Raw genomic sequence first — 26,151 nt, 5'->3', positions numbered from 1 at the left:
ACCCCTCTTGGAATTTTCTCCCCTTATATAGGGTAGGACACTCCACTGTAGTTCTCGCATCTTCCATTGTGCCCAGGGGACCACACCGATTGTGGAGGACATCATCCCAAGTAGTTGTTGGCACTCTCTTAGCGGAGCAACTGTCTTTCGACTTAAGACCCTTGCTAGAGTCGCAATCTTCGTGCATCTCTCCCTGGACAACAGAAGCTTGAAGTTTTCTGAATCGATTACTACTCGAGGAATTTTATCCTTTGGGATGGTATTAGCTGGCTCTTGGGGAGGTTTATTAGCCACCCATGGCCCTGAAGTGACTTCATCACAATATTCAAGTCTCTCAGAACTTCTCTTACCGACGGAGCTGCTATTAACATATCGTCGAGGTATGGCCAAATTTGGATCCCACTTTTTCTTAGATTTGCTACAAGTGTGACCAGCACCTTTGTAAATACTCTCGGTGACGTTGTCAGCCCAAAAGGCAGGCAGGTTAACTGGAGATGTTCCCCTTGGATACAGAACCTGAGAAATTGACGATGATCTATGTGAATCGGGATATGATAATACGCATCCTTCAGGTCCAGCGAAACCATGTAGCTTCCTTGTTTGATACCTGCCGTGATAGTCCTCAGTGTTTCCATACGGAATTTCTTTGACTCTATAAATTGATTCAATCTTCTCAAGTCTATTATCGTTCTATACCCGCCTGTAGCTTTTTCCACCAAGAACAGACTGGAATAAAATCCCCTCTTTTGCTGGTGGAGTGGTACTCTTTCTACAGCCCTGATCTCTAATAATTGCTTCACAATTTTTAACAGTTCCTTTCTTTCCCGCCCTGTTATGGGCATCCTGGATCGAATAAAATCATCCCTCCTTGGGACTTGTGCAAATTCTAGGGTGTACCCCTCTCGAACTATACTCTTCACCCATCTGTCCTGTATTGAGCGCTCCCAAACGCTGGAAAATTGAAGAAGTCGTGCTCCTACTGATGGGTGGCACTGGTTGTCATTGTCTTGCACCCCGTCTAGAATTGGAGCGAAAAAATCTTCTGGATGTGCCAAACGCTCCCCTCTGTGTGAACGGTCTTCCTGGTCTGTACGCCTTTGAATCTCTATATGCTTGTTTCGCTGAGAAAGAAGACACTGGATATTTAAACTTCTTCTCCTGCGGTAGTTTTAGCGATTTTCCACCCGTTATGCGATGTATAAGAGCATCCAGTTTAGACCCGAATAGGTAGGATCCCTCAAAGGGAAGTGACACCAATCTATTTTTAGAGTGAGCATCTGCCGACCACGATCTTAACCAGAGGGCTCTCCTGGTAGCTACTCCCGCTGCCATGGATCTAGCAGAAAACGATGTGACATCAAGCGAAGCTTCACATAGAAATTCTACAGCCTTCTGTATGTCTTCTAACTAATTTAGCATGTACTGTCTGGAGATACGCTCTTCTATATCCGCATGCAATGTGGAACACCACAGTCTTAGGGCTCTGGTCACTGACGCAATAGAAATACTTGACTTCAAAGACACCGCTGCGGCCAGGTGTAAATTCCTCAGTGACCCCTCCATTCTTCTATCCATAGGGTCCCTGAATGAGGCCCCATCCTCTAGTGGAATGGTCGTACGGGAAGTAATCTCGGCCACCGCGGCATCAACTTTCGGTAGGCCACACCATTGTAGGAACAGCTCATCCTTCACGGGGTACATTTTCTCAATACGAAACAGCTTCCCTTGTTTCTTTTCCACATTCACCCATTCTTTAGATATGAGCGTTTTCATGACCTGATGTACTGGAAAGAACCTTGTCTTCTTAGACCTATCTTCAAACAATAAGTCTTCACCTTCCGTTTGAACCACAGTCTCCTTATAGTTCATAGTTTTATAAATATTTTTCAAGACATTTTCCACCGTCTCGAAGTTAAATGCTCTACTCTCTTCCTTAACTTCTCCTGGTTCATCCTCCGAACCCTCTTCAGCCTCAAATTCTTCCTCAGAAGACACCGTCTCAAACTCTGCTTGTGACCTAGACCTCTTCTGGCCCTGACTGTATTCCTCCTTGGATACAAACGACTGTCTCATCCAGTTCATAAGATCCTTCAACATCTTGTTTTGACTCTCCACAGGTGTAGGCTGAATATCACAACTCTCGCATAATGTTTTCTCCTGTGATCCACTGAACACTTTATCACACGCAATACACTTAAAGTTAGCATGCTTCTTCTTAGCTGTTTTCTTCTTAGGGACTACTATGGGCACACTAAGAAGAAAGAGAAAAAGATCCTATCACTTACTAAAAATAAAAACTACTCTCCACATATACAAAACAGAATATGGCTCACCTCACAGGGGCACTAACACATTCAGGGGGGGAAGGCAGATCCATAACACAGAATCCTAGATAAGCACATAACAAAGTCAATAAGCTTGTGCCATAGCCACACTGACAGCATAACGCTCTTATTGATCCATATAGACACAGTAACAATGCCTCCAACTGGAGGTCTTACCGTTTTCTTCAGATGCACAGCCTAGTCTCAGGGTTCTTAGCTGCAACACACCGCTGTGATTACCGCTGCACAGAACGCCACTATCTTCCATTTAAAGCCGGCTTAAATAGCCGCAATATTCCTTGCAGAGCGCGCTCCCGGAAGCGTGTCATCCCCCGGCGCCCGCCGCACAGGCTGCCGGGATCTGTAGTTCTAACGCCCGTCATACCAGGCGGAAGTGACGCGACGGCGTAGTTCTAACTAGCCGCGCGTCCTCTGTAAGCTCTGTATCTGCCCGGCCGCATCCGGAGTACATCACGTCAGCACTCGTTTCGCGCACTGCCACCTGGGGAATGTAGTCCAGCACCCACGCTGTCGCAGCGGCGCTTCTCTGTCCAGAAATGAGACTCCACCAGTGCCTGCGCCCTAAGGCTTCCACACTCACTAGAAGACTTACAGCCACCGCATGCTTCCCTTGGATATACATGAACAGATACCCCCGACCGGGTCACGCTTCCATGCTGCTTCCCCCAGAGTGAACCCTACTACAGAGGTAAGCCAAAAACAAAGTAACACTACCTATCTCAAACTAACAAGGAGACAGGAAAAAAAGACAGTTCAGGAAAGGGAGGAGCTGGGATTTATACCAGTGGGGGAGGTTCCTGAGGAAAAAAGTAACCTGTCTAAACTCAAGGATATGGGATGAAATCCCTAGGTATTGGCTGCCATGGGGATCGTAGAAGAAACATACGTTGTTATTGTTGTTAATAGCAGGTTTGCAGGGTACATGTCTAGATAACATTCCCTACTCAAGTAAACCAATCCCCATGCTTAGTGGTGGGCAGTTTTAGTGGAAAGGCAGCGTGCCATACACAGCACACTCCACTGCCCGCTCTAGGCTGTGCGCCATACACAGCACACGCCACTGCCCGCTCCAGGATGTGCGCCATACACAGCACACTCCACTGCCCGCTCCAGGATGTGCGCCATACACAGCACACTCCACTGCCCGCTCCAGGATGTGCGTCATACACAGCACACTCCACTGCCCGCTCCAGGATGTGCGCCATACACAGCACACTCCACTGCCCGCTCCAGGATGTGCGTCATACACAGCACACTCCACTGCCCGCTCCAGGATGTGCGTCATACACAGCACACTCCACTGACAGGCTCCAGGATGTGCGCCATACACAGCACACGCCACTGCCTGTTCCAGGATGTGCGTCATACACAGCACACTCCACTGACAGGCTCCAGGATGTGCGTCATACACAGCACACTCCACTGACAGGCTCCAGGATGTGCGCCATACACAGCACACTCCACTGACAGGCTCCAGGATGTGTGCCATACACAGCACACTCCACTGCCCGCTCCAGGATGTGCGTCATACACAGCACACTCCACTGCCCGCTCCAGGATGTGCGTCATACACAGCACACTCCACTGACAGGCTCCAGGATGTGTGCCATACACAGCACACTCCACTGCCCACTCCAGGATGTGCGCCTTACACAGCACACTCCACTGCCCGCTCCAGGATGTGCGCCATACACAGCACACTCCACTGTCAGCTCCAGGCTGTGCATCATACACAGCACACTCGCTCCAGGCTGTGCGCCATACACAGCACACTCCACTGTCAGCTCCAGGCTGTGCGTCATACACAGCACACTCGCTCCAGGCTGTGCGCCATACACAGCACACTCGCTCCAGGCTTACGCCATACACAGCACACTCGCTCCAGGCTGTGCGCCATACACAGCACACTCGCTCCAGGCTGTGCGCCATACACAGCACACTCGCTCCAGGCTGTGCGCCATACACAGCACGCTTCACTTCAGCTCTGAAATTAGTTGCCACAGTTACACTTCCCTGCACATAGGGCACACACAGGTGGGGCACATGAGGGGTAATTGGCACAGGCTGCCATGGAAGCTGCAGGCACATGCCGTAGACATTTGCTGTTGCTGCCACCACAAACCGCTGCCTGGACTCGCACATTTACATATTGACATTTCTGGAGGCCCTTACTCACGGACGTGACTAAGTTCTGCCTAATTAAACGGACCTCATTTTCTCCATGTGCCACTAATAGAAGAGAGTGCTAAGCGCACACACACACACACACACACACACACACACGACTTGTATGCAACATGCACAATGTTTATCCCGCTGCATGGCCATACAACATAGAAGCCTGGCATCTCGTTTACCGCCAGCAGGAAAGTGATTAATACATATTACCAGCAGCGCAGGAATTATGGTATGACCATGCGGACCACGTGCACGGCACACAGGAAACGTGGCCCTAGTGCAAATACTGTGAGAATAACCAAATATATTTAGACACATTATGCAGGTATTTGAGTAAAAGTTATATTTTTCCCAGGAATATCATGCTTGGCTTTAGTAATAGTCCATCAATGAGTGTGCATGTTACTACAGGCTTGTAACGCTTATTCCCAAGGTCTCTATACATCTACATCTCTAACTACTGTATCCACATCTGCAGGGTGATAACAGCACAGAAGAGCACACGATTAGCAGCCGCTGAATACGAAGAACGCTCAAAATATTGAATACATTGGTCTACCTTGAAGTTCGGGTCCCAGTGTATTGAGGAGGGCACTCAGACAGCGCCCCAGACTGCGGTGGACCTCTACATGTGACGGTGGTGTGCTAAGCAGCGTGGTCAGTAACAGAGAGAGCGTAGGTTCTATATGCACATAGTACAGTGGTCCGGAGGAATCAATGATGATGGACAGAGAGTGCAGGGCCCAGGTCTGAGGAAGATAAAACGCTATGAATATCTAGGGGACAGGACGTCATAATTCTACAACACTTCTATGTATGTAACATAAGTGAAATCATCCCAAGTAGCATGGGTGTGACATCCGATCCGATGTGCGCATCTTGTACGCATCAGATCGGAGCCAGAGATCATATGTACTGCATGTAAGATCTGGGCCGGATCTCCTTCCAGCGGCAGAGAATGGGGATCCCATGCAATATACCGCATAAGATGTATCACATCATGGGGGATTGGATGCGACGTCTCCGAGGGGAGAAGTCACATAGTGTATGGGGGAGCTTATAGAAACATATCTATAAACTAGGTTTGAATTTTAAGTCAACTTTTATTCACAAGTACCGTATTCCATGGATGGAGCCGTGCTGGGACGTTCCAATGTTGTGTAATAAATATTTTGTAAAACATAGATGGAAATATAGGTAATAGTAATTGAATTAGTAGGTAGCAAATATTTTAATCATTACACTTCACCATCTTTATTAGCCTCATGGCGATTCCATTACCATAGCGCGGCGATTCCATTACCATGACATGGGGATTTGCCCAGGTTACAAAACTTGCCATATTTTTACCAAATTTATGTAACGTATTGTCGTTATGTCCCCACGGTGTAATACAATTGTGAAAGTCTATATCTTGGAGCTGAATTTATCGATTTTGTCTACACACAAAGTATCATGTCCGATAAATGGTGATTCAGTTACTGACCTTTGAATTAGGCTGATTTGTCAGTGATACCTTACACCAGATAGCACTTAAGCAATTTTGATGTATTTGATATGGGGATTATTGTGAGATGTTGGGTTATGATGATTTGGACACATTAGAGGTGGCAGTTGTATGATGAATAGGGTATCACTGTAAAAAGGCGATCCCGTCACCGGTGGAATTGTCCATAATAATATATTATACCACATCTGGTTCCACAAATCCACCTTTGTTATTAATGATCTTTACAATGCAAAGAGGAGACTAAGATTGTAATTCTTAGGGGGGTATTCAATTCCCGCCGCTATTTCCAATGGGGGAAATACCAGCGGGCACCTATTCAATGCGGTCTTTCCTGACAGCATTGAACAGGCACCTCCGCAGAACGGGCCCGACTTTAAAATCTGTTGGGCCTCTTCTGCCACGAACGGCCGTGGATTGTCGAGATCACGGGCGTATCTTGTGGCCACACCCCCTTTGCGCCGATCGGCAGGCGGGACATTGAATCCCGCTTGCCGATATGCAGTCGAGGAAAACAAAAACGGGCAAGGGTCACGGCTGTTGGGACGGACTGACAGTCCTCACCCTGGATTGAATACCACCCTTAGCCTTTACTGCTCACCTGGACCTCAGGGGAGGTCGTGTCCTGGGACAAGGAGTGAAGGACCGCTACACATGATGCAAGGTGCTGGGAAGAGCCGAGTCCTCCGAGGTATCTGTGCAAAGAACCCAAAGCTAGAGAGTGGCCGGTCCTCGCAACCACATCTCTTGCTATCTTCAATCTGGAGAGCAGAGACAGAAAGGAACCATTACATGAACGAACAATGTCAAGGTCAGCTGAGGGGTATTGTCCAATAACCAGAAATCACTTACTTATCAAAGCTTGCTTGTGCCAACCCAGAAGTATATACAGGTTCTGCCACTACATGGACCAACCTGGCCATGCACTCCACAGCTGCACAGCGCAACCCTGGGTTAGTACTCTCCAGTGCTCCTAATATCAGGCCGAGGCAGGGTCTGCGCGTTTCCTCTGGCCCTAAGTGAATGCGATCAGAAGCCAGGTGCTGCAGAATCACAGAATTGATCTTAAATAAGATATATGCTACTGGTGGGGCCACAAGGAAATAACATTAGTATGCTAGCTGTAATACATTCCACTTTAAGTTTTACAGACACGGCTGGGAGACACACGAACAATCGTCTCTGTACTGGGAATTATTTTTATTGATATACAGAAAGGAAGAGACATTTAAAGATCTGGTTATATTGTTACATTCCTAAAACTCCCATCTGTAGATGATATCTAAGCCCCAGTGCTCAGGGATAACTGTTAACTGCCTAGAAACCCATGAGGAACTAACAAGGGGGCAGATGTATTAAGCCTTAACAAGAGATAAATGCAAGGGTGATAAGGAGATATAAATATCCAGCCAATCAGCTCCTTGCTGACTTTTTTCAAACACAGCCTGTAACATGGCAGATAGCAGGTGATTGGCTGGACGTTTATCTCACCTTATCACCCTTGGATTTATCTCTTGTTAAAACTTAATACATCTGCCCCATGGTCACACAAGAGAACAGCAGGGTCATATCTATATGACCAGTAGAATAATGAACCTAAAAGCAGGACACACTGATTTCTATGAAACATTCACACAACTCCCAATGACCTGGACAATGGCCCTTATTCAGATCTGATCGCAGTACAAATTTGTTCTCAAAATGGATAAAACCATATGCACTGCAGGTGGAGCAGATGTAACCTGTATAGAGAGAGTTAGATTTGGGTGGGGTGATTTGAAACTGAAATCTAAATTGCAGTGTAAAAATAAAGCAGCCGGTATTTACCCTGCACAGAAACAAAATAACTCACCCAAATCTAACTCTCTCTGCACGTTACATCTGCCCCACCTGCAGTGCACATGGTTTTGCCCATTTTGAGAACAAATTTGTACTGCGATCAGATCTGAATAAGGGCCAATGTCCGAACATTACAACTTACCTTAAGGAAGCAGCACAGGGCAGACAGGGCAGAGAGCTGCAAACTCTGCTGACGGGGGCCCTTTGATTGCTTGATAGAATCCACCAACTGCTCCAGTATTTGAGCTCTGCAAACATCAAGAGGGATAATGCGGCTGAGATTCAGGTCATTCATGGAATTTAACAATAAGAAAAGTGCTCAGAAGTCTCCCATGCAGACATGTTTCATACACCTGTGTTGCAGTCACACCGCACAGCCCCTCTTGGCATGGCAAGTGTCATGAGAATTTTCTAGCGTTAGGCATTTTTTTGTCGAAAATGAGGCTTAGTTGCAACAAACTGCATATACGACATGCCAGGAGACTGCTGATTAATTTAATATACAACACATATCTGTGTGCGACTGAGTCTCGAATACCACTTTTACACCAAAATCCAGTATTTGGAACATGGTTCCAATCCGGGTCAGACTCGAGATTTGCCCCATTTACACTGCAGTGCAGACCCTGAATATTCCCGGGCTGGCACCGTTTACACTACAAACGGGTGCAGAGGGCGGCACTTGGAGATGACATCATCTCCAACCGTCAGAACAATGCCCCGGGACCACAGATCGCCACGCTGGGGGCAAGCACAGCACCAAGGTAAGCTGCTGGGCTGCCCCCCAGCCTCCGTGCACCCCTAGTCCCCGTCCCTGAGGTGAATGGATGCTGCACACAAGCATCCATTCATCTCCTCCCTGTGTGCGCCCAACCTCCATACTGAACACGGGATACTGCGGTTGGGAGGTTGGGCTCCCCCATTGGTGTAAACAGGCGCCGAGTCGGATGACTCGGCATACCCGTTTACACTGCCCCACCACCAGTTAGACCACCGCTGACCCGGGTCAATGAGGCAAAAACCCAGGTTTTTGCGGTGGTGTAAAAGGAGTATAAATCTGTACACGAAGTGCAATAATGTAGCAGAGGCAGCTTTTTTCCAATACAGTTTCTGTTCTGCTCCCTTTACAGACTCTGTCGCACACAATACACAAGTGTCATATCATGTTAATAATCACAGCTTTCTGATGCATCCTAGACACATTTTCAGCATAGAACGGCTAGATGTGTGAGGACGCACCCGTACGTCACATTCTCCTCTTACCGTTGTGACTCTGGCATATTACACAGCAAAACACCAAAGAGAGAGGCGGCAGCTTGGATGACAGCGTAGGCTGGCGGCAGGGGAGCAGGCACAGACAATCCTTCAGTGGGCACCTGGTAGATGGCATGGGGGTCATATTCCAAACTACCACCCGGAAAGCCGCTGCTAGAAAGGAGCTGCATAGATGATAAGAAACCACTATGAACAACGTTAAAAAGGAATCTCATCCAATGAATCTTTTGTACTCGAGCATCCCTACACAGACTAGAAGGCACATGTTCTTACCCCTTTCACACCGCACTTCGGACACTGGTATTTGCCAGGTTGGTGACGTGACGACCCTGGTTGAGGTGCGGTGTGAAAGAACCAAAGCTTATAACCTTGGTGGACCAACCTTGCAATCCGACCCAGGTTTAACCCTTCTTATCACCCTCTGTATAATGGGTGACCCAGGTTTAATGTGAAATAGCCGTATCTGTTTCTTCTGTTTTGTATTAGATTATAAATGGTAATTCTTCATATTTGCAGCCACCACTACACCAGTTATGTTAGCTGCTACTTAACCACTATAAGGATTTTTCGGTGAGGGGAACAGTTACAAATCATGCCACCACCCTGGTTACACGCCACCCTCCTATGTCCACGCCACCATATATTACGCTTAGTAAAGTTGCGTGGCAAGCGGGACGATGATGCTTAGCAGCACTAAGTAAGTTCCGTAGCGTAAGCGGCAGTCGCAAAGATGAGGAAGTACCACAATTTTTTTTAAATGTAGATACATGTAACTCCCCCCACCAAAAAAAAACCGGATGATCTATTTTATTTTTTTTTAACACACAAAAAATCAAGCGTGGATAAAAATCCAGTCAGATCTTATTTCAATGACTGACGAATGTTATGAGGACCAGTGCAGGTGTATGCTGAGGAATGTTTGTGATCAGTGTTCTACTTGGTTGACAATCTGCACGCGTGAATATCATTACAGAACGGTCAGAACACACGCTGAGTGCACAAGTACACAATGCAAACCCAAGCTTATAGTGGGTAGACATGGTGCGATTTTGCAAGCGATTCGATTCAGAGTCAACTGGGATCGAACCGAACGTTACGCAAAATGCATTCGATTTGACTATGTAGTACAGCTATGTACTATATAGTCTTGCCTGCCTCTTCGATTTACACTACACGGAAGCGTGCATTGGGATTGAATATTAGTAACAACTGAAAAAAAATATTTGTTAAACACAGTTTACAATTTAAGATCGGATGTGTGATCTTAGCTTCATAAAAACACCATTTACCCTCATCAGATAAAGTTCCTCTTAAAAGCATGAAAAGAATAAACTGATTTTCATCCCGACAGAGCGCCGTAATTTCCCTTCTCGGTGCGCCAGTGGGACACGGATGTGTCTCACATGCTTGCGCGTCTCATTGCCAGCACGCTGAGAAGGGAATTAACGGCGCATTGTCGGGACTGAATGAGACTGGCCAACATGGATAAAAAGACGACATGCGTTTTAATGATCCCAGTGGACAAAGAGGGAGAAGATTTGGGCACAAGGTTTAAGTAACAATTGTCTCAATTGGGCGGTCCTGCACAAGGAAGGAACTATTACTTGGCATGGTGCTTTTAATTTATGCCCCACACACACGGGGGGACGGGAGCGTTGTACTGAGCGACCTTGTTAAGCACATATCGCTCAGCACAGATCGCTCAGCTCAGATCGCTTTGTCACTGTCTGTGTTCTCAATAGAACGGGCGATGACTAGATTTATACTGCACGTGCAGGACTGCGCATCGCTGTCGCCCATACACACAGCACGATCCCTGCTTAATTTCTAAGTCACATTGTTTAGAAATGGGGCTGTAATTGCCCCGGGTGTATGCCCCATAACATTTCTAATCATAGACATTTTTTCCAAATACAGTAGCAACAGAAAACGTTTGATGCGTTGTTACTGAACACAACCACATTGGAATTGTCTAAAAATCATTTGCATTTGAACTCCCATTACATCCCGATATTGAGGCGGCGTGGGGTGTGCTGGCCACCGATACCCTGCCTCCACTACTTATTTGGAGCGCACTTCGGATACACTACTTCAGCGATGTCTGGCCCTCTATATCAAATCCTTGAAGCCATTAGTGCTTCTACGCGGAGGATCTTTGATGCTTTTCCTGAAGTAACTACTACCTCCACACACTATGGGTCTGACCTACTGGTACCCCCAATAGAGACTTCGTTGCTGGACACTGTTGATCTCAAAAGGAATATCCTATCTCTCCTGAATACACCTGTGTTGCAGCGGGGCAGTGAAGCTGAAGGGGCTGAGCCCATGCTTGATGTTTATGAGGTACCTGTGCCTCCTAAATCTGCTAATGCCCTGGACTACTCTACGGTCCTGTCCAAACCGGTGATCCCTTATTCTTTTGCACCTGACTTTCTCCTTAATGCTGTGGTTTATCCGTACACCCTTGGTATGGCTCCAGATGCAGCTTATGTGTTTTACACACTGCTGGAACAAATGTACTGGACGCTTTTGTTACATCCAAATGTTATTGGCTATGACTGTCTGCCCCTTCCTATGGTTCTTGGACGCGGAGGCCTGGCCGGACTAGTGTTTCAAGATTTATCTCAAAATTGCTGTTGGAAATGCCACTCACGCACTGCTATGTATTTTACTGCATCCTAATTCCGTTTTCTGTATGCTATATACTTGTCTGATAATATAGCCAGAAGGTTTTCTATACTTGTTTGATGTGGAAAAGATAGGGTTCATCCAGATTAGGCCATTAGTTATTTGCCCCTTCCATTCTAAATAGCGCTCGGCTTATCCTGCTTAAACCATCCTCATCGAATATCCCCTACATGCTGGGATTCGGGGGAGGGGGGAGGGAGGGCTTTTCTAGGTTAGTTTGTGTAGTTTAGTGGGTTTTAGAGGGTAGGTTGCTAGGTTTAGGGTTCCAGGTATTCCCAGGTTGGGGGTGGGACATACAGGGTGGGGGGGTTATTGGGGATTTGCTTTGGGTTCTGGTTGGGTTTTTCTTTTGTTGCATTAATATGGTGTATTTTGGGATATCTATAGTTACTTGCACTTGGACAGTGGTGACTCTATTCGGTGTTGCAGGATTGGAGAGTGTAAATGACCCTATATAATACATCTTTATATCCGTATGCCTTTTTAGTCATCCACTCCCACAGACCCGGATGCCGCCTCCGGGTATTTGATTGCGATCTATTTCTCTTTCTCCTGGAGTGATGTGTCCAAAATATACCCTGCTTTTTGTGTATGGGACTACTAATGTTTGATATACATGCCTATGTCTCTATATAATAATACAAAGGAGAGAGAGTAGCTTGTCTTATGGTGGTGCACCATTTATAATCATGAGACATAAAATATACCTTTTATTCTTTATTTAGTTAAAATTCTGCGAAATATAACGAACAAACATATAACATAAATACAAGTGAGACACAAGTGTGAATTAAAACGGCTCGTGCGGCTTCTCACTCTAATTATCTTATCAGTATAAATCTGACACAATTAAATAATGATCCCTCTGATACCCAATTGGGTCTAAAGGGGACTGTGTTTTTCAGATGATAGTTGTGAACTGTATACAGTTACCCTGCAACTCCACTTGTAATGATTCTATTAGTGGACAGAATGAATATCCATATCACTGGAGTAAATAAATGCACGGTTTCCCGGCGCCGCAACTGGCAGATATCATACAGGTAGATTGCAGAGTGGCTATATGCCTAGCAAGTGCAATTCCTGTGTACTGCGCTCATGCGGGCATGGGAAATATCACTGTTTAAACCAGCGTCTCTATATGGTGTTGCCGCTGCCGCTAGTCACAGACTCTCCCTGTGAGGGACGAGTTCATGTGCTGCCGGCTAGCGTGCACCCACCTTCACACCCAGCGCCGTTGGTATTACACGCAGCGGTTGGCTAGGGCGATAGGCAATCTGGTGTCTAAATACATTAGAGTCCTGAAAAGGACTAGTAAATACAGTCACAAACAGTCAATAGATATTAGTGAGAGGAACGTCCGCACGGCCTGGTCAGCCGGCGTACACTTCGCAGGTCTTCTTCAGGCCCTGAAGAAGACCTGCGAAGCGTACGCCGGCTGACCAGGCCGTGCGGACGTTCCTCTCACTAATATCTATTGGGTGGGTGCACGCTAGCCGGCAGCACATGAACTCGTCCCTCACAGGGAGAGTCTGTGACTAGCGGCAACGGCAACACCATATAGAGACGCTGGTTTAAACAGTGATATTTCCCATGCCCGCATGAGCGCAGTACACAGGAATTGCACTTGCTAGGCATATAGACACTCTGCAATCTACCTGTATGATATCTGCCAGTTGCGGCGCCGGGAAACCGTGCATTTATTTACTCCAGTGATATGGATATTCACTCTGTCCACTAATAGAATAATTACAAGTGGAGTTGCAGGGTAACTGTATACAGTTCACAACTATCATCTGAAAAACACAGTCCCCTTTAGACCCAATTGGGTATCAGAGGGATCATTATTTAATTGTGTCAGATTTATACTGATAAGATAATTAGAGTGAGAAGCCGCACGAGCCGTTTTAATTCACACTTGTGTCTCACTTGTATTTATGTTATATGTTTGTTCGTTATATTTCGCAGAATTTTAACTAAATAAAGAATAAAAGGTATATTTTATGTCTCATGATTATAAATGGTGCACCACCATAAGACAAGCTACTCTCTCTCCTTTGTATTAAAGTCTGAACCTTTTGTCTGTGGTAGCACACCTCTGAATGTCTACTAACTACTCATTATAGTAGCAAATAACCAATCAAGAGGGGGCCTAACTTGGTACAACAAACACTATTATACAATTCCCAGTCTTGTGCAGTAGGTCACCCCCGTCTAACCTAGTCTCTATATAATACCCTGAATGCTGCTTTTTCCTCCTGCACACCTACCGATACAATGCAACACTACTGTCTGTATTACTACTGGAAACAAGAAATTGTCCCTATATGTTTGCATGCTGTAGCTATTTATGCCCCTGATATATATGTTATCGCTGTAAAATGCTCTGGCTGCCTATATTAATGTTACACGGGGTGTTTATTGTTATATGTACAAAAAATCTTTAATAAAAACTACTGAATTAAAAAATCATTTGCATTTAGGATCTTCCTGGACTATTAAGTGCCCAGCAATAGACCAATCCACATACCTGCTCTTCTAACGCCCTGTGGCCCGTCTCCTGCATCGAAGGGCCAAACAGCACTAGATCATTAGGATGACAGAGTGAGGGCAGAAGGAACGCAGCCCCACTAGGGGTGTAGTCAGGGGAGGAGAGGTCCGCAACCAATTCCTTCATGATGGTGCAAAAACTTTCTGTTGGGAAGATGGAGAGATGTAAAAATTACAAAGTTTTTTGGGGAGAGAACAAGCGGCAACATATACTAGGGAAACTGAAATACCAGCAGTGACCATTAGAGGGCACCTGACAGACCAAATTACTCCTCAACAGAAAGTGACAGCACATTTTGCAGGGACACAGAGATTGGAGGTAGGAGCAGATAGGGACTGGAGGTGGGAGGGAGAGCTTGTGGGCTAAAAACCGTCACAGCTCAAAGTAAAAACTGTCACAGCTCAAAGTAAAGCAAATTGCAGAAGCCGTCATTAGGACTCGCTTTTAACTAGTTAATATTTCACACAACATCAACAGCACATTAACATAGGGGGGGAGGGGGGGGGGAAATACCTTCATACGTTTTAGGAGGCAGTAAAATGAGCAATTGGTAAAGCCTTTGTCTGTACAGCACAGAGCACGCCTTCAGTGGGTTTCCGTACAGCTTCTGCAGACTGGGCAACCTACACAATAGATGACAGATTAATGGGAATCAGTTGGAATTAAAGGGAAAAAAAAACACAAAGAGAAAGAAAATATTGGATAGGAATCTGTACAACGACGAGTGATAACGTCCACATGAGGAGAGAACACCTTCCCATAAGTCATTGCAACTGGTTCCCGCCATATTCAACATATCTACACACAAGAACTTCCATTATCATTCAATGGTTCCGTGATTTCGGCTCGATGCGCTCACCACACTGCGAGCATGGTGGCTCGCTTCGCTCACCGCAGGTTCTATTCTCCCTTCTGGGGGTTGTGTTCTTTAGAATACAGTGGTTCTCAACCTTGGTCCTCAAGGACCCCTAACACTGCACGTTTTCCAGGTCACCCGGCAATTTTTAAAAGATCCACAGGTGGAGCTAATTATTTCACCTGTGATTCTGTGAGGAGACCTGGAAAACGTGCACTGTTGGGGGTCCCTGAGGACCGAGGTGGAGAACTACTGATATATCACCACCTTTCTGTACTGTTATGACTTACAACGTTTTGGTTTTTAATCACCCATGTTACATGTAAACCTTTGATAACACAAAGCTTGTTGGCTAAAGTCCTGTACACAGTGGGGCAGATGTATGTAAGCCTTAACAAGAGATAAATGCAAGGGTGATAAAGAGAGATAAACGTGAAATCTAACCCTAGTTGCATGTTATCTTATCTCAGCGGACGCTGGTCTACCTATGCCCAAAACATGAGTACAAGGCACCTTACCAGCTATGGAGCCATTTGGTCCCATGGCTAAGAGCTCTCAACTAGATGGTCACAAAGGATCTGAGGTCCTGAACATAGGACTGTGGTGGCAGTGGATTCCACCTCCAGTCAGAAGGGTGTGGTATAGAGTTCCGACATCGGGATCCCGACTGGCCGGACTCAGACAGCATGGCGAGCGCAACCTATTCTATTCTCCCTCTATGGGGGTCATGGACCCCCACGAGGGAGAATAGCCGGTGGCCGTCGGGAACCTGTCGGTCGGTGTTTTAACAGTCGGGATCCCGACGTCGGGTAAACGTCAGGACCCCGTCCGGCAGCCCAGTCAGAAATCCTGGTCTATTTCCTCCAGCTCCTCTGGGCACTTCCAAAAACATATTGCCAGGACAGAATGCAGGGGTATGGATGGGGAGGAGCCAGGATGCTGTAGTGCCAATGCTCCTCACACCACTTAGCATACAGAGTATATTTCCAGTGGAGACATCAGTGCATACTGTATTATATCTATACTTACTGGGTGAGCAGAGCCACAGCACATGGAAGAGGGGGAAGGAGTCTGTGCATACTGCATTATATCTATACTTACTGGGTGAGCAGAGCCACAGCACATGGAAGAGGAGGAAGGAGTCTGTGCATACTGTATTATATCTATACTTACTGGGTGAGCAGAGCCACAGCACATGGAAGAGGAGGAAGGAGTCTGTGCATACTGTATTATATCTATACTTACTGGGTGAGCAGAGCCACAGCACATGGAAGAGGAGGAAGGAGTCTGTGCATACTGCATTATATCTATACTTACTGGGTGAGCAGAGCCACAGCACATGGAAGAGGAGGAAGGAGTCTGTGCATACTGCATTATATCTATACTTACTGGGTGAGCAGAGCCACAGCACATGGAAGAGGAGGAAGGAGTCTGTGCATACTGCATTATATCTATACTTACTGGGTGAGCAGAGCCACAGCACATGGAAGAGGAGGAAGGAGTCTGTGCATACCGTATTATATCTATACTTACTGGGTGAGCAGAGCCACAGCACATGGAAGAGGAGGAAGGAGTCTGTGTAAAACATCGTCTGTCATCAGCTCCCTGCAGTGCAATATAAAGCTCTGTACAGCTGGGGAGGAACGCACAGGGTCAGAGATGGGAGGAACTCAACGTCACCATTCTCAGTATAAGGATCTATGTGAAATACTTTCAACATTACAGGGACAGTTTTACATTAATGGTCTTCACAAACAATCCATCCACACGATCTAGCCAACATACAGCAGCCAGGTGTTTTGCCATCTACCTATGGGTCTAATTCAGACATACAGCCCCGATTTCACACGGGCCCGTAGTACGCATTGTACTCCTGCTACTTTTTCTGCTGGCTGTTTGCTAGGTGATAGACAGGAAGCAGGTGTCTGGGGGCGGTCACCGGACGTTTAATGGGAGTGCTAAGAAAACACAGGTGAGCTTACCAAAGCGCTGGGAGTGCCTGATCGTTTAAGTGTGAAGTCAGCCCCAGGCCGTCTATGCCTTTTTCCATTGCACCGCCGAGTAATGGCCCCCATACACTGGGCCGATTTGTCTTAAGGACAAGTCGGACAACTTTGCCCTTGAGAGCCCCCCGGCAGCTCCCCGGGAGGATCACATGTGCTCTGGCACTTCATGTACCATTTTTACATGCAATAAATCGCATGCAATTTATTGCATGTAATACTCCTGGGGAGCTGCTGCTGCCGCGATGGGGGGCGGGCAACGGGGGGGGGGGGGGTCAAGCCAGCTGGTGGTTGTGGTGGCGTGCAGCTCGTAGTTGCAGGCAGCTGGGTCTGTCTGAGAAGCTTGTATCATTTTTAAATGACTGGCTGGACACTGATTGGCTGAGAGAATTCTCTCAGCCAATCAACGTCCGGCCAGTCATTTCAAAATATTCAGCAGCCGCATCCCACCCTGCCACCTGGCAAAATGCCACTACAAGCTCCCAGCCGCTGCTCGCCCACCCCACGCAGCCGCTGCCCGCTCCACAGACCACCCTGCACCACCCCCACCCCCCCCCCACCGCATAGGGAGGGAGGTCCCAGGTTGGGTGGTCGGATGGCCAGCAGGTTCGACCACCGGCTCAGGAGGAGGCATCAAACTGAGCCGATTTGGGCCAATTTCACGGATTCAGCAGCAATCGTCCCAAATTGGCTCAGTGCATGAGCACCTCAAGTCTCTGGCTACTAGGAGCCTGCGATGACTTGCGCCCAGTGTATAAAAGCATTAGATGGTGAGCCTGTTCCGATGCGTTTCGGACATATTCGCTCATACACATCCATACACATAGCGAGCACATTCATTTGCAAGGTGGGATTTTACTCTGGTGGAGGATCCGATGCTTAACTGAAAGCTGACTGGGCAAATTCGCGGTTGTGTGATCAGGCCTGAATTATAACCTACATGACTGCAGGCACTGCCACTCTCAGCACAGGATTCGGTCTGTCCACCCTGACATGAAGGGAATTCTGCTTTACTGAGTAGAACTAGATGGACAGATTCCCCTCTTATACCTGCATTGTGGTTCGGCTGCTGGACAAACAAGGAGGGTGAAGAGGTCAAACTATAGACTATCTCCAGGACTAGTTCGCTACTGCCCTGATTTGTACAGAATTTAGGGCATAAATGGTTTCTTAATATTCAGAATGTCAGTGATCTAGACCAACAAATAAGTGGTGCTCTGTGTATTGTTCTCTGAAGAGAACACTCACCACTCATGGCACCTGCTCGTGCTTCCAAGGTCACTTGCCAGGTAAAGGCGTCACCCCTCTTGCGCTCTGTATCCAATTCCTTGGGGCTTTGTGGGAATACACTCCGCCAAAGAAGAAGCAGTCGGCCTAGATGGGACTGGACCATAGCTGGACCTGTAGAATAGGAACAGTAGTTAAGGAGTACGAGTGCAAAGGGAAGGACGGTGAGATTATCCTGTGTCAGAGGTACACAGCATCCTCAGACTCAATGGGGCTAATTCTATTCTCCGCGCTGTGAATAGCGCTGGGAGAGAGCTATTTTTTTTTGCAAATAGTTTTTATTGAAATTTTCAACATGAACATAGTAATTCCGAAACAGAAAATGTAATAGATAAACAATGCAATACATTTCACAGAATCTGAATAGAACCAGAAAAGAATCAAAAGCATCATTAATAATGTTGTTGGTGTTAAGTAAATAGTAAGATATATTAGCCTGAATCTTGTTGTTTCTGTTTCAGGAAGAGAAGGAAGGAGAACAATGAAAACATGGTGGGGAGAGAGCTATTCTAATCAGCGCGTGGCTAAGTCGGAGAATGCTGATACTCACGGTACTCGCGGGTGTTTAGTCAGGAGTACCGGCATTTACAGACTTAAGCGCCTCGATTTGGGGGCGCCCTTTGTGCCCGCACGCAAGGCTGCGAATGGATGATTATGCAAATAATCCATTTGCATGCCTGAGGGTAGTTGCGCCGTGCGAAGGGGGGGGGGGGGGTCGGGCGTCTGTGCGGGGGCGGCAACTGGTGGATTTTAAAGTCTGCGAAATTCGCTGCCTTGTGAGTCAACCAGAATAAGGGCCAATGCATGTGGACAGACAGGAGATGCCTGTTCTAGACAAATCTTATACACCGTACGACATATAAGAACACGGATTGGTCCATTAGCATAAATATAGCTCCACACAGAGGCAGAATCAGGCCCTTACAGTGCAGGTTTATAGTTTTCTGATCACTGTTTTACGCAATGTATCTATCTTCCATTTATGTTGCTGCACCAGTGAACACGTCTGTTGGTCTTTCCTGCACATTGTCGCCTGACCACACAGCTCAATAACATCTGCAGGACATTTTTACATGGGTCGGATAAACTCTTCCTTCTCTAGTCTTCCCAATACGATTAGATTCCCCAACTGAAGTGGGAAGAGACATTAATCCCAGCGGGATCTTACCTAAAGCCATGAGCGATGCAATAAGGAGCCAGCCAGCCTGTACTCTCTGCATGGAAAAGCGGCTGTTCTGGGCAGCGGAACACAGCAGGTCCTCTGCCAGGGTCATTACCACCTGAAACAGAAAACCAGGATATGCTGCCTTTCAAACGACAATGTTCCCTTTGCATGTAAACATAATTGTACTGACTAGAAACCCCTGCCAGCTAGGATTCTTCATTCAGCAGCTGGTTCTCATTTGTAATAGCGGAGTCGAATCCTAGATGAGTCAGGAGATGCCCAAGCATAACATGGTAAGAAAGTACTGGGATCTTAGTGTACATTCTAGCACCCTGCTCCTTGTAAAATACTTGCAGTTCCTCCTTCCTGCCTGGGGTGTCGCTGTCTGCTGTGCTACTTCAAGAACGGTCTGGTTTCTATCTCAATGTTGAGATAGAAACCAGACTGTTGTAGAAACACTCAGACAGACAGCGACACCCCAGGCAGGAAGGAGGAACTGCAAGGATTTACAAGGAGCAGGGTGCTAGAATGAAGACTAGATCTGCTATATAGAAATCCTGCGGATCCTCCATTTAGTAGCACAAATGTTAAAGGCCCATACACATGTTTTCTAAATCACTTAGAAATTAAGCACGGATTGCTCCATGTGTATGCCCCCGAGCGACAACGGTGCGCGGTCCTGTACGTCGCCATCGACTAGATCTTCACTGCATGTAGTCAAAATCTATTCACGCTGGTCAGTGCAGATTGCTCAGCACACATTGCTGGTACATAGCATGGGTCAGCGATGTGTGCTAAAGTACATCGGTCGGCACAGGGCTGAATTCTCCCCTTGTGTATGGGCCTTAGGAGAGGATATAAAAATATTTAGAAAAAAAAAAAGGTCTAAAGCCATTTAAGGGGGGTGTTCAATCCAGAATTCCGACTGTTGGAACATCACGACAATCGGAAATTCTGGGCCATATTTGTTCTGGCTGTCTGGTGTCGGAAAGTTAGAGGATTGGCAAAAACAGCCGCGAATTGGTGAAAAACGGGCGTGAATTGTTTTAAAGTCGGATCTGTTTGGTCGGAAACGGCAGCATTGAATAGCGGCTGGGATTGAATAACCCCCTTAGATGTTAAAGGACTAACGGCAGGGCTTTAGTGGTATCATTTATGGAGCATGGAAATGTTTTACTGACGTCACTGCAAAAACTTGATGCGCTACGTACGCTGCAAAATAGCAAACAATGCGCACAGCAGCTGCAATTATGCCGCGTGCAAAAGTTGCCACTGTAGGTAGTCATCACTGCCCAGCACAGCAATCCTTACCTTGCCTTTCCCTTGCGGCACACCAAGTGGGCATAGTCTGATGGACCCAAGCAGTCCAGCTCCTGCCAGACTATACCCGCTCACTGCCTCCGAAGAGGATTTCAGGGCTACCAGGCGTTCAGCACAACGATCTAAGAGAGGAGCGGCGAGAGAAGGCAGAGACACAACCACACAGCGAAGGCACCAAGCGGAGGCTAAGCGGGCACTCAGACTAGGGTGGAGAGCTACAGAGATCACAGTGTCCAGGACCCCTACGAGACAGAGGGAAAGCAGCAAAGGAGAAACGTGTTAGTCTAGTAATAGCCGTGTTACACAGATATGACAATAAGCCCCACATCCGCGCACACATATAGATTACCAGCACTGGAGTCACGCAGCAAAGGAGCCACTGTGGTACCCAGTCCTAATATGAGATCCCCAAGCTCTTGCAGGGCACAGACCAAGACATGCTGGCTGGCAGCGATATCAGTAGTACAGAAGCGAGTCTCCAAGTTACTGTCACTTAGCACTGCATCTAGGGGGAAAGAAAAAAGGATGAGGCAGGGGGGGGGGGGGGGGGGTCAGTGACAAGGGATCATTAAGGAAAGCATCCATCTACAGGAAATCATGGCGCACCATACACACACAGAGAGATGGCCATCACCTGGGCAGGGACATCGCATCACACATACATCAAACATGAACGAACAGTAGCAAGGTACAATAAAAATAAAAGGCATCTATACACATTAGCAGTTGTGACTGTACATACATCATTCAACAGTACATTATACATCACATCCTCAACTGGTCAACTTGTGGGTAAGCTCAGAATCTCACTAAGTGCCAGATGCACTAAGCTTCAAAAGTGATAAAATGGAGAGTGATAAACAACCAGCCAATCAGCTCCTGCCTGACATTTTTCAAACACAGTCTGTGACATGGCAGGTAGGAGCTGATTGGCTGGCTGTTTATCACTCTCCATTTTGTCACTTTTGAAGCTTAGTGCATCTGGCCCCAAGTACTGGAAGCGCCCCCAATATTAGCAAACAGGGGGTGTCCCAAGGCCACAAACCTAGCCAGGTGGCCACACTGCCTTTCCAATCACACAGATGTACCCTCTTTACCAGCCCCTCGCCAGCTGGGCCATGAGCTTAGAGCGCCTTAGCCCATTTGGGAACTGCCGAAACCAAGATCTCTGTATTATTATTATGTAGTTATTTCTCACTCAGTTTGCTATTGGGATACAAAATGTTTTTTCCTAATCAGAACTGCCGACTAACCTGATGAGCTTCTCAACAGTTTCACATACTGTGCAGAGGGCTCCTGATTCAGAATCAACTTTATTGGCCATGTGTGCTTGCGCACACTAGGAATTTCTTGTGGTTTATAGTGCAGCATCAAGCAGGGATGAAATGGGGGGTTACCCGGGGCTGATGTGGACTGCTGGGGGGGATCCTACCGGCCTCTGGGTGCATTGCCGGGGGTCCCCCTGGCTGATCTGCCTCCTGTCCCCCTCCTATCCTAGCTGGGGGGGATGGGTCCCTTCTCATTCTGTGCTACCTTTGGAAAATGTTGTTGTATATTTGGAGCATGCACAATGTACAGCTTTGCCCTGGAAGCCTTTGCGGCTTTCCCTGCCATGTTGCTATACACAGCAGACACTGAGCAACAATAACCATTTCAGAGCCACCTGCTTAAACCTACCCAAGCAGCTTCAATGCAGATGTAACAAGGCTGATCTAGTAAATCCTGGCTGCACTACATGGAAAGCAGCACGGCATACAGTAATGGTAAGTAGGGCAATGCAACAAGTCTTGGAGCACAATATCTTTATACTATCAAGCTTACAGCACAAGAACAGCCGTTAATATCAATATACCCACATGCATTAATCCCTAGTGTGAGTAAGGAACACTTTAGCATACCCAGAACAGATACTGTCCCACCCGATCACTGCCATCTGTAGATGAAGGACTGTTAGCAGTACCTAGGATCTCCCGTAATTCACCTGGGGGGTCGAGCTTTTAGCCACTCAGCTCCGACTTTATGGAACTCACTTCCCCCATACAGTTCGGGAGGCCCCCAATCTAGTATCCTCCAAAAACAAACTCAAGACTTTCCGGTTTACTCAAGTATTTCTGTAATTCCCTTCATGCTCTCTGTAGTTTATGAAAAGTTTTCCTGTACTTCATTGTTCCTGTACTGTATTACGTTTATTCTATTTAAGCGCCGTTAGTCCTATTGGAGAAATAGCGCTATATCAATTAAATGATGATTATTATTATTATTGTACAGTTATCAGAATATTTGCTGACCTAACTGAATAGATCAGCTGCCTGCTCACAAGGTGATTGACAGACATGGGGTGTTTGGAGAGGGGGGGAGGCGTAACCCCAGCATTTCCTGTTGGAAGGGGAGAGCTGCTGACGCCAGCATTGGCCTCCTCCTCCCCACGGCCTTTGCAGTGCAGAGTGAGTCTAGTGTTACTCAGCGTTGCGTGCCGGGGGAATATAATCCGATGGTGAGCGATTTCCCCCCTGGTGCATGGCTGCAAATGCATTGCACTGAGGCAGACGGAGGGGGTGTGGTAGGCCGGTGTTTACCTGCTTTGCTGGGCATTAAACACTGAATCCGGCCCATAAAGCTCTAAAAAACCCTGAGGTTAGGTGGACGTAGGAGGCGTAGGATGACATAGAGGGGGCGTTTTTAACCTTTTCTAGAGCTGTGCTCTTGTGTCAGCCGTCTAAGCTAGTGAAGATCAGAGTGTTCCCCCAATCAAATGGTAGAGGAATATGATCATAAAAAACTCTGAACATTAACATCTAAGGCAGGCATGTCCAACGTTGGCCCTCCAGATGTTTTGAAACTACAAATCCCAGCATGCTTTGCCACAGTTTTGCGATTACAGAATGCTAAAACTATTGCAAAGCATGCTGGGATGTGTAGTTTCAAAACATCTGGAGGGCCAACGTTGGACATGCCTAATCTAAGGGGTTGGGGAAGACTCTACCCTGGAAACATGAACTATCTTTGTGGTTTGCAGACTATGGGGGTTATTCTGGTTCACTCGGAAAGGCACAATCACTCTCTAATGGACAAAACCATGTGCACTGCAGGTGGGGCAGATGTAACGTGCTGAGAGAGTTAGATTTGGGTGGGGGGGTGTACTTCAAACTGATATCTATATTGCAGTGTAAAGCAGCCAGTATTTACCCTGCACAGAAACAATAAAAAAACCAAATCTAACTCTCTGCACATGTTACATCTGCCCCACCTGCAGTGCATATGGTTTTGTCCTTTAGAGAGTGATTGTGCCTTTCCGAGTGAATAAGAATAACCCCTAAATGTATTTCCGATGATCGCACACATTCGCACATTTGTATAAATTTTTCAGCCACAAGATCTTTGGATTAGCAGTCATGAGATGGTTGGACTGCTGCATATTTAGTGCAGGGAATTGTCCAAGATAGATGAATGTCAGCTCACCGATCTGCACTGCCAGGGGTCTGTGGCACAGGAATAGAGGAGCGACATAATGGGCATTCAGCCACAGTCTCTACACTATGTTGGGAACGCGCTGTTATCCCACCCCATTGGATCACACACTGGCTGTAGGCAGGATAAAGTACATCTATCTATTTAACTAGCATTCTACAAATTGGAACACAGCCTAGGTTGGCTTTAAATAGGGCTATTCAACTGAATCCAGTGCTCTGGAAACAAAGATACAAATACGCCATTGTGACAACATGGGCTTTACTTTACCACCGTGTCAGGAAAGGAGTTATACAGATCAGTCAGTAACTGAGCACTTCTATGGATGCTACTCATCCACCGGGCCTATGCAATACCCCTTTCACACAGCACAAATAACCCGGGTCCGACTTGGGTTAAAAGAAGGGTTTTACCCAGGTCGGGCATGTGTTGCTGGGTAAACGGAACACCCGGGTCGAGTGACCCTGGCCCCATTTACACTAAAGGGAGGAGGTAGCATCACCTCTAAGCGCTGTGTACTCCCCCACATCTGAATGACACGCCCCCGCTCAGCTCCGCCCCCGTGATGTCTGCAACCCAGCTGTGCACATTGTACATACTTTTGGGGTCACTGATGTGGTGCTGTAGGTTTGTAAAAAGCTGAAGTTTTGGATATGTTCAGAGATCAGGGTTTTTACCTTACATAAATTCTACTAATTTAATAAACTATAGAGGGTAGTTATGGACTGAGCGCAATCTGTATCTACTAAGTTACAGCAAGTGTGGAAAGAAAAAAGATGACAAATTTCCATTATAAATGCAAACGTCCATGCAGTAGGGATCGGTATGAAATCCCGGCAGTCAAAACACCGACGCCGGAATCCCGACCGCCAAAATGCCAACAAGGGGGGCCCATAGATCGCCCCCCCTTGCGGGCTCGCTGCGCTTGCCACGCAGCAGGCCCGGTGCCTCACTGCGCTCAGCACACTATTTTATTCTCCCTCTATGGGTGTCGTGGACACCCATAGAGGGACAAAGTGCCGGCATTGCGGCGTCGGTATTCCGACCGCCGGGATTTTGACCACATCCCATACAGTAAATATACCATCAGGTTGTCAGAATTTGTTTTGTTTTTTCTTGAAATAAAGGAGAGGGAGAGTGAGTCAGGGAGAGAGAGAGAGAGAGAGAGAGAATGAATAGGGTGATGAATGTCAGGGGTGATGTAACATTTCTACTTACCCACAGACATCATGAGTTTCTTTATGACCTCACATATTTCCCGAGCAGCTTCCAGCTGGGCCTTCTCCCCCAGCAGCTCCCCGATCGTAGATCTGAGAATGTAGGAGGTGCAGCGTCTAGCACAGGCAGCCTCTATAGGGTTCTGGGTTGTTTTTTGATGGGACACCAGGTCCAACACGTGTGACAAAAGCACAGGGACATTTCTAGCAAGCCACTGGCCTCCAAGTGTGCTGATAAACACAATGTACGCCTATAAGAACAAGAGAAGACGACATGTAATCAACTAAACACAGGGAGGGGAGAGAAGGGGAGAGAAGGGGAGAGAAGGGGAGAGAAGGGGAGAGAAGGGGAGAGAAGGGGAGAGAAGGGGAGAGAAGGGGAGAGAAGGGGAGAGAAGGGGAGGTGTCTTTCTGGACTCTTATATCCTAATTACGGTGAGAGTCGGGTTTGC

General features: G+C 47.0%; 1 protein-coding gene across 2 annotated transcripts in view; it reads right to left on the bottom strand.

The window, feature by feature from the left end:
- HEATR5A (HEAT repeat containing 5A) overlaps positions 1-26,151 on the bottom strand; it is an 82,210-nt gene that overhangs the window by 43,298 nt on the left and 12,761 nt on the right. For both annotated transcript variants that reach the window (XM_083166448.1, XM_083166449.1), the window contains exons 7-19: positions 25,701-25,950; positions 21,364-21,519; positions 21,006-21,256; positions 19,698-19,809; positions 18,491-18,643; positions 16,773-16,872; positions 14,897-15,006; positions 14,363-14,526; positions 9,133-9,308; positions 8,012-8,117; positions 6,883-7,073; positions 6,632-6,791; positions 5,083-5,272 (exon numbers count right to left, since the gene is read on the bottom strand). In XM_083166448.1, coding sequence (XP_083022574.1) covers positions 5,083-5,272; positions 6,632-6,791; positions 6,883-7,073; positions 8,012-8,117; positions 9,133-9,308; positions 14,363-14,526; positions 14,897-15,006; positions 16,773-16,872; positions 18,491-18,643; positions 19,698-19,809; positions 21,006-21,256; positions 21,364-21,519; positions 25,701-25,950 — 2,119 coding nt within the window. The remainder of the gene's footprint in view (positions 1-5,082; positions 5,273-6,631; positions 6,792-6,882; positions 7,074-8,011; positions 8,118-9,132; positions 9,309-14,362; positions 14,527-14,896; positions 15,007-16,772; positions 16,873-18,490; positions 18,644-19,697; positions 19,810-21,005; positions 21,257-21,363; positions 21,520-25,700; positions 25,951-26,151) is intronic.

Source organism: Crinia signifera, chromosome 12 (genome assembly GCF_055691185.1).
Source record: "Crinia signifera chromosome 12, ASM5569118v1, whole genome shotgun sequence".
In the NCBI taxonomy this organism is placed as follows: domain Eukaryota; kingdom Metazoa; phylum Chordata; class Amphibia; order Anura; family Myobatrachidae; genus Crinia; species Crinia signifera.
The sequence above is the reverse complement of the archived record's forward strand: the minus strand, read 5'-3'. Positions and strand labels throughout refer to the sequence as shown.